The sequence below is a fragment of the Apodemus sylvaticus genome, chromosome X (assembly GCF_947179515.1).
Source record: "Apodemus sylvaticus chromosome X, mApoSyl1.1, whole genome shotgun sequence".
In the NCBI taxonomy this organism is placed as follows: domain Eukaryota; kingdom Metazoa; phylum Chordata; class Mammalia; order Rodentia; family Muridae; genus Apodemus; species Apodemus sylvaticus.
The window spans coordinates 150,269,279-150,277,717 of NC_067495.1; the positions used below are offsets into that span (position 1 = coordinate 150,269,279).

Genomic DNA, 8,439 nt, shown 5'->3' on the forward strand with positions numbered 1-8,439 from the left:
TGTTTAGGCCCAACCTTTACGAGGCTAGATGAGTGTAGGGGAGCCAAGTGTTTCCTGGTTGGAAAGAAAGCTCTGCTCCAAGGCCACCTATTCTGAGGAGTTCCCCACAGTCACAGCCATCTGTCTCTGATCAAGCCTGGGTTGGCCATACAGGTCCGAACTTGCTCTATGCATTGAAAGATAAGAGGTAATTAGTTGTAGTGTGCACCAGTCATTCTTAAGACCCCAGTAGGTCCCTGAGCCCTGTGGTGACACTCCCACCCCCACCCCAACTCCAGCTATCACTGATTTGGTTCCTGTTAGGTGCCTGGGAGCAAGCAGAAGAAATATACTGAATTCTCTAAGCAACCAGGTGCAGTCTCAAAGTCTGGGATGTGCAATGAGATACAAAGAACCAAATATCTGTGAACACAGTGGACATAGCCATTACCTAATATTGTCAATATTCCTCTTCTACATGGCCATTTCCTGGTAGCTTCAGATTCAACTCAAATGTCACTTCCTAGGGGAAGGCCACATAAAGAAATTCCATTTCAACATTCTGTTATTTTGTTTTTTTCCTTACAACCCCAATATGAGCTACGTTTGCCTCAAGCCTGTGTGTACACACACAACTGAAATAGATATCGTAAATGAGGTTTTCTTTTCCACCTACAATATATTCCAGTGTGTGGGGGGGAATAGAGGAGGCTAAGTTTTACTCTGTAGCTAAGGCTGATCAGGAAATTACTATGTAACACCCAAACTGGGCCTTGAAGTGGCAATCACCCTTATTTCTGCCTCCTAAGTGCTAGAATGATAAGCCTGTTTGATTTGTTTTCCTATTCTATATTATCAAAAAGGGAAGGAACCTGGAATCCTTGCACTCTGGAGGCTGAGACAAGAAGGATTCCAAGTTCCAGGTCAACCTAGGCTACATAGTAAGAAGAGTGAGGAAGTGAGGAAGGACAAGCTACAAGGGAAGAAAGAAGGGGAAGAAGGAAGGAATGGAAAAGTATGGGCAGTGGTAGTACAGGCCTTTAATCCCAGCACTCTGGAAGCAGGCAGGAGGATCTCTGTGAGTTTGAGGCCAGCCTAGTCTACAGAATGGACTGTAGGACAGCCAGGGCTACACAGAGAAACCCTGTCTCAAAAACAAACAACAAAGATGGGAAAAAGAGTGAATGGGGGAATTTGACCATATCCGCAGAGTCAATTTGGTCATGTGTAGTTTAACTTGAAGAGCAAAGCACTGGGGTCCTCTCCAGGGAGCATGCATCCTTTGCTACCTTTGTAGACTCTGCTGACAATGGCATTTCACATTCTGGCCTCCAAATAGGACTAAGGTCTCTTTCTTTCTAGTGGGAAATCTCTACTAGGGAGGCCAATTGATTATCATTATTTGCTAAATTAGTGGCCTGATTCCAGGCTCATGAGGTAGCTGCACCAGAGTTCATGAAAATGACTATCCTTTTAGAGGAGAAACCCATTTACCCAGAGACGTAATAATCAGATCAATGGGTAGGAAGATGGTAGGTACATGAGTGAGGTGGTGAATATGTAGTTGTATTTCAGGACACACACACACACACACACTCACCACTATACACATTGCTTAGAATGCTCTTTATTGCCCCTCTCAGTGCATACACACTGAAAACACAAGAAGTTAGTGTTTCCAACTTCTTTCAAGTCTATCATCTATAAAGATTAATCTTAGGATTAACTGTTCCTTGGCTTAAAAAAGCATAATAAATTAAAAACATTCTTCTTGTTCTGAAGAAATGTTTTCATGTAGACCTTTCCTCACAACTTTGGGGAGGTAGCAGTTTCTGGACACTGAATCTAAAATTTAATGCATTTCAGCCAAGTACTCTACCACCTAGATAACTACGTCCCACACCTCCATTTTACTTTGATTTTGAGACAGGGTCTCACTAAGTTACCCATTCTGGCCTTGAATTCACCCTGAAGTTCATGCAGGCCTTAAACTTTCAGTTCTCCTGCCTCAAAATCCTAAATGCTGGATGGAATTACAGGACCAACAATTTTCTTAGAATGGGTTGTTTCCAAGATTTCTTTTTCACAATTAGCCACACCTGCCAAGGGGCTACTCCTTCTCAGAATTTCCCAGAGACTTACAGAATGCCCTTCACACATCCTCCTAGCCTCTCTGACAAATTCTGACTGAGGTATAAAGTCAGTCCTCCAGCACCTAGATGACTTCCTGGGGAGAACATTTCCATAAATCACTCAACTTGAAGCTGTTGCAAAGGCCTCTTTCAACTGTGGGATCCTGATTCTCCTCTGAATGATAGAGAACGGAGCTACACTGCAATGGGGCTAGATGTAAGGTCTAGGCCATCAGAAAGTATGTGCAAAAAGATGACAGTACAGCTTCCTGGCAATATCTGTGATAGGATCTTATAGTAGGATAGTAGGGGGATTAGGAGGCAGAGTGCTGAGGCAGGTGCAGAGGGTGTTCCTTAGGGAGAAGGCAAACCTAAAATTCCTTGACCTCATAAGGAAGTAAGTTGATTCTGTATGGGGGAAGGGAGTACTGAGCATTCATTCTGTATGCAGAGGCCTCTGGGAGAGGGGCCAGCACAGGGAGAGGGGGATGCTGGAAAATCTGATTTGGCCAAAACTAAAAAAAAAAAAAAAAAAAAAAAAAAAAAAAAAAAAAAATTCTTGAAACAGCTGCTTAATAGGCAGAGTGTCTCGGTCTCTCTGTGCCTCTGTGCCTTCTCTCTCTCTCTCTCTCTCTCTCTCTCTCTCTCTCTCACTCACTTACACACACACACACACACACACACACACTGCCCAAGAACTTTCTCCTGTCTTTCCTTAACACAGTATCTTTTTCAGAGATTCATTCCACTCCGTTTCCAGAGACAGAGAGGGCACTGTCTCTTAAACCCATCCAACAGCAACTCTTCTTCATTAAATACTTTGTGGTAAAAATCGGGCTCTACCTCCTCACTGTTGCCTACTTTAAACTTCCATGAGAATTGGCCTATGACCCTCACTAAAGTCTCATCAGGCTATCCTAGAACTGACCAGAGTCCTATCGCTATCATTTAAGGCAACCTGTGGGTTGGAACCCCTCTGGCAATCCTCTATCTCCAAAAAATATTTACATTATGACTTATAAGAGTAGCAAAAATTACCATTATAAAGTAGCAACACAAATATTTTATGATTGGAAGTCACCACAACATGAACTATTGTGGTCACAACAAGATTCACACAGTATTAGGAAGGTTGAGAACCACTGATTTAAGAGATCAGGCATCCTACACACCTTTTCTGCATGTACCCTTTCTTCTAGATCTCTCCAATAAAGGGCATCCCACCTAGATCCACATGACTGTGTAGAATATAATGGTCATGGTCAGTCTTCAAGGTAACTTTTCTCTGATCCAGATCCCTTGTAAGCCTCCATCGATTCCCATGCTCTAGACCAGCAGTTTGGAACCTCTGGGTTGATATCTGTTTGGGTCTCACATATCAGATATTCTGCATATCAAATGTTTATATTATAATTTACACTTATGAAATACAGCACAATAATTTCAGAGTGGGGGTGGGAGAGGGTCAGCACAACATGCTGTATTAAAGAGTCACAGTATTAAGAAGGTTGAGAAATACTGCTCCAGGCTTTGCACATTTGTCTAGGCCTCGAATATCTCACCAAGCTTGGAGACTATTCTACTCAGTCAGAGAAGACCTCTCCCCCAAGAACTTCCCAGGGCCCAAGGTGGATGGAACAGTGAGTTAGGCAGATACAAGGTATACCGATCTACATGCATCAGACGGTGGGCAGGCGCCCTCTATTGTGCCCATTGGCATGCCCTGGACCTTTGGAAAGCTGCTTGATCCTATAGTGCTGGTGGCTACTTGGCCCAGTGCTGGCCCCATTTCTTCCCAGATGGAAGGAACTAGGCGGCAGAGAAGACGATGGTGGGAATGGTGTTGGTACTCTGTGCAGGTGTGCAGGCCGGGGCCATGGAGACTGGGAAGAGCAACGGAGATTGGGTAGGGAGTGCCAGGGGTCTGTGGGTGGCTATGTTAGGTGATGAGAGTCCTGTCTGACAGCACTTGTGCACACAAAGAGCTCGCAGAAGCGTCAGGCGCTCTGGAAGGGTTCGCTCAGGATTGGACTCTTCTTCGCGCTGCTGTGGACCACTCTGTGGCTGAGAACCCTCGGCACTGGAACACCAGGGAATAAAATCAAATGAAGCCAGTAACAAAAGTATGTGAGTTCTCACAGCTTGGGAAATGACAAGCCAGTTTTGATCTGCTGAGAACCAGTACTTGCCACTCCACTGGCTAGTTGCAATCTAAAGCACCCTCTAGCGAGGTCTAGCTAGTCCACCCTTGTTGGCCTAGCTCTCAAAGGAAGTTTTATCCACTGTCCCACAAGCTCCCTGCAAGCCCCGCCCTCTTCCTGTTCGTGCGAATGTCGCACAAGCCTGCCAGCCCAGTCTGTTCCCTCAGCTAGACCGGTCTGCACCGCCTGTTCTGGCGTGTTTGGGCCTACCCTAAGGAGCGCGCGCAATCTGCGTAGCAGCCGCTGTGACGCAAACGTGCTGGCGTGACGCGCCCACAGCCGCTCTTGAGGCTCTGGCGCTCCCTCTACCAGGCTCCAAGCTGTCCGTTTCTTGGGCCCTGTCTATAGGTCCCGGCCGCCCCTGGCGTTCAACATCACTTCCAGGTGCCGGCCGTGTCTGCCATGGACGACTATGCGGTTCTGTCTGATACTGAGCTGGCCGCAGTGCTACGCCAGTACAACATCCCGCACGGGCCTATTGTGGGTATGCTGCAGCCGGTGGCGCTCAGAATCTCTCTTGGTCCACTGCCTTCCCGGCGCTCCTCCCTGAGCGTTCTCCCCACCTTTCCCTCCCCTCAAGTCCTCTCCCCGTGCTCCCTTGTGTTCTTGGGGTGCTTGGTTCGTGCCCCCTGACCGCTTCGCACCCTGTGTCTGGGCAGGCTCTACTCGCAAGCTCTACGAAAAGAAAATCTTCGAGTACGAGACCCAGAGAAGGAGACTTTCGCCGCCCAATTCATCATCGTCTTCATTCTCCTATCGGTTCTCAGGTGAGCACCGATACCGCAGAGCCCCCAAAGAGCAGCTTGGGGCACAAGTCTTAGGGAGGTAGGCTGTGGCTGAAGCTATTGAGGGAGTAGGGGGAAACCTAGATCGAATGGTCCTGTACCTCCTCCTTCACATGCAGACTTGGATTCAGCTTCCGTGGACTCAGACATGTATGATCTGCCCAAAAAAGAAGACGCCTTACTTTACCAGAGCAAGGGTAAGGCAGGTATGAAGTGGGCACTAATGTCTTTATTCCATGCTTCAGGGATTTGGGCACAGGGAAACCCCAGACCTCGTACCAGTTCTCAGTGGCTCCAGAGGGGAGAAACTGGCACAGCACACACAGAGACTGAGGGTGGGGGCAATGAGACCAGTTAAGGGGTACCACTTTTTCCTCTACCACTGTTTTCCTCCCCAAGACTATAATGATGACTACTATGAAGAAAGTTATTTGACCACCAGGACGTACAGGGAGCCTGAGTCTGTGGGCATGTCCAAGAGCTTCCGCCAGCCAGGAACCTCAGTTGTAGATGCTGATACCTTCCATCACCAGGTGAGTTGGCTGGTAGGCATACCTGGGGTACAACCTTAGGGAATTCTAGGTTTGGATAGTCCAAGGAAATACTAGGTGCAGAGAGTGAATCTTAGGCCTTCAAATATGGTTAGGTTCAGCATACAGCTCTTGGGTTTAAAGTTCTACATTGGAACCTTCAAAACTATTAGTTTTGGGGATGAACATATAGCTTAGTAGTAGAGCATTTGCCTATGGTTTCATCTCCAGCAGCACATACAAATGTTTTTGGATTTTTCTTTTCGGTTTTTTAAAAAGACTTAATTACTTTAATTATACATATGTGTAGCCAACTTTTGTTAGTTTGTGGGTGTTCCCCCCACCCATTTCACCCCCAATCATTAGACAGAGAACGAACGATAGAGGGGAGAGAGAAATAAAGATCCCTGAATCTAATTTCTTTCCTCCTTGTATCTTCTTTGACCCCAGCTACTAACTGCAACCAACCTCACCTATCAAGGCTATTGTATTTACATACCCTCTGAAAAATTCCCAGAATTCTAAATATCACACAGTTGCAGAAACTGCACCTTGCAAAACCACACCTTTGCTAAAAGCATGAGGCAAATCATAGCTGCTGTGAAGCAGTCCCATATCCCATACCTAGGATTAAAACAAAAGCATATTCTTACAATATTTCTGTATTTCTTAAACCAAAATTCTAAAATTCTCACTATATGTATATATCTGTGGGTAGTATGCATAAGTGCAGAGGCTAGAGTTGTCAGATTCCCCCTAAAGCTAAAGCTACAGGTAGTTGTAAACTGCCTGATATGAGTGCTGGAAATTGACCTCCGGTACCTAGGAAGAATGATATGTGTGTTTAGCCACTGAACCATCTCTTCAGCCCACAAACTTTTTTTGTTCAGAGAATATGTAACAGCTCTTGCACTCTAGTAATTAATCTAGGATATAGGTTTAAACCTCCTAAGGATACTAGGGAACAAAAGGATGCTGGAACAAAGTCAACAGAGTTAGTAAATGAGCAGCAGATAAAGAGATAAAGAGGACCTGATAAGGAGGCCCCACAGATAAAGAGGGCCTGGTCTCAGAATGGTGGGGGGGGGACAATTTTCTGGCCCCTAGGATGTGATTAGAATAGGCTAGCCAGAGACATTTGGGGGAAAACCATTCTTCCCTGTTTCTAATCATAATTATCCTGCAGGTGCGTGATGACATTTTCTCTTCTTCAGAAGAGGAAAGCAAGGATAGGTGAGTAGTGAACACATGTAGGGACAGGGACAAATTTGAGGCTCAGACTCTCTTGCCTACATGTCCCCTTTTTTTGCCACAGGGAGCGCCCCATCTATGGCCGAGACAGTGCCTACCAGAGCATCGCACACTACCGCCCCATTTCCAATGTCTCCAGGAGCTCCTTGGGCTTATCATATTATCCTACATCCTCCACCTCATCTGTGTCCTCCTCTTCATCTTCTCCCTCTTCATGGCTTACCCGACGCGCCATTCGGCCACAAAAGCAGGCCCCTGCTGCTGCTCTGGGCCAGGATCGACATGTCCCACTCTGGGGCCAGCTGATACTCTTCCTGGTCTTTGCTGCCTTTCTGCTCTTTGTTTACTATTCCATACAAGTTGAAGAAGGCAACCCCTTCTGGATGGATCCCTAAGGGTATTGGTTTCAGAGCAGCTCTTAACAGGAGTTTTGGCTGATTGCCTTAGCAGTGTTTGCTGGGGGTGGGGTGGGTAGGGGCTTTTTTGTGTGTTCTAGTTGGGTGCAGGGCCTTGCCTAGGGCAATGCTTGTCTCCCACCTCATCTTGCCAAGGAAGCAACAAATGCTGGCCTTCTACAGCCCAGTAAAGCCACACGTACCTTCCTGTGGAGCCTCCTAGCCCTATTGCTTCTGATCCTTAGAGTATAGGGGGTCTGGTGGGAGGACCTCACTTCATTAGAGAAAAACTTGGTGGTGGCAGTGGTAGTTGTCATGCATGCCTGTTTGTTGTCACCTTTTCAGGGGGGTATTAACAAAGGCCAACCTGGTTTTGCTTTCATGGACACAACAATAAACATGTTTATTTTTACCTTGTTGGTTCTTCCTACTGGGGTGGGAGCTGGGCTGCCATGGCACAGGTGCTTGGTTTTAAGTCTCCAAAAATCACTGTAGCTTTTCCCTTTGGTTATGCTTGGTCTTAGAGAGGAATCAAATGCTACCCACAGATAAGTCTCTGTTTTGGTTGTGGGTTTTATTTCTGGGCCTACTCCCTGAAGTACTTATAACCACTTAGAAAAATAACTACCATGTAATAAAATGTGTGGATAAGCCTATGGGAAATGTAAGAAAAACTGCATATGACAACACAGGCAGCTACTTTAGTCACGAGAAACTAACACTAACATCTGAGGTTACAAGGATAGAAAAGAAATGAGGCATCATGCCAGTACATTGTTGTTTAGCTCCTGGGATTGGTGGCATAGTGATAGATTCAAAGACTACAGTGCACCCATGGGTATCCTAACTCACTTGTTTATTCTTGCTCAGTTTCCAGATTTTCTTTGGAGAGAATACTGTGTTAAAATGTTTCTGTCCTTCCTCATCTGCCTAAGCTATCTACTGGTTTAATAAAGAGCTGAATGGTGGGACTTCCTGAGCAGAGAGAGGAACTCTGGGAAAGTATCAGAGGCCAGAGGTTCGTCAGCCAGAAATGGAGGAAGAAATAGGTGACTGGTACTGAGGAGCATTTTTGAACCACATGGCAGAATGTAGAGTAGTATAAATGGGTTAAGTTATAAGAGCTAGTTGGGAGCAGGCCTAAGTTAAGGCCAAGCTTTCCTATT

The 8,439-nt window shown here is 46.0% G+C and overlaps 1 protein-coding gene across 3 annotated transcripts; it reads left to right on the forward strand.

Moving 5' to 3' along the window:
* Positions 1-4,481: 4,481 nt before the first annotated feature.
* Emd (emerin) lies at positions 4,482-7,685 on the forward strand. Of its 3 annotated transcripts, none has more exons than XM_052170088.1 (6): positions 4,486-4,796; positions 4,972-5,079; positions 5,217-5,294; positions 5,497-5,630; positions 6,814-6,860; positions 6,943-7,685. In XM_052170088.1, the coding sequence occupies exons 1-6, from the start codon at positions 4,715-4,717 to the stop codon at positions 7,271-7,273; spliced, it is 780 nt and encodes a 259-aa protein (XP_052026048.1). In that variant the 5' UTR covers positions 4,486-4,714; the 3' UTR covers positions 7,274-7,685. The 3 variants fall into 3 exon arrangements, with proteins under 3 accessions (XP_052026049.1, XP_052026048.1, XP_052026046.1); XM_052170086.1 differs by having other exon boundaries at positions 4,488-4,796; positions 5,217-5,303; XM_052170089.1 differs by lacking the exon at positions 6,814-6,860 and having other exon boundaries at positions 4,482-4,796.
* Positions 7,686-8,439: the final 754 nt, after the last annotated feature.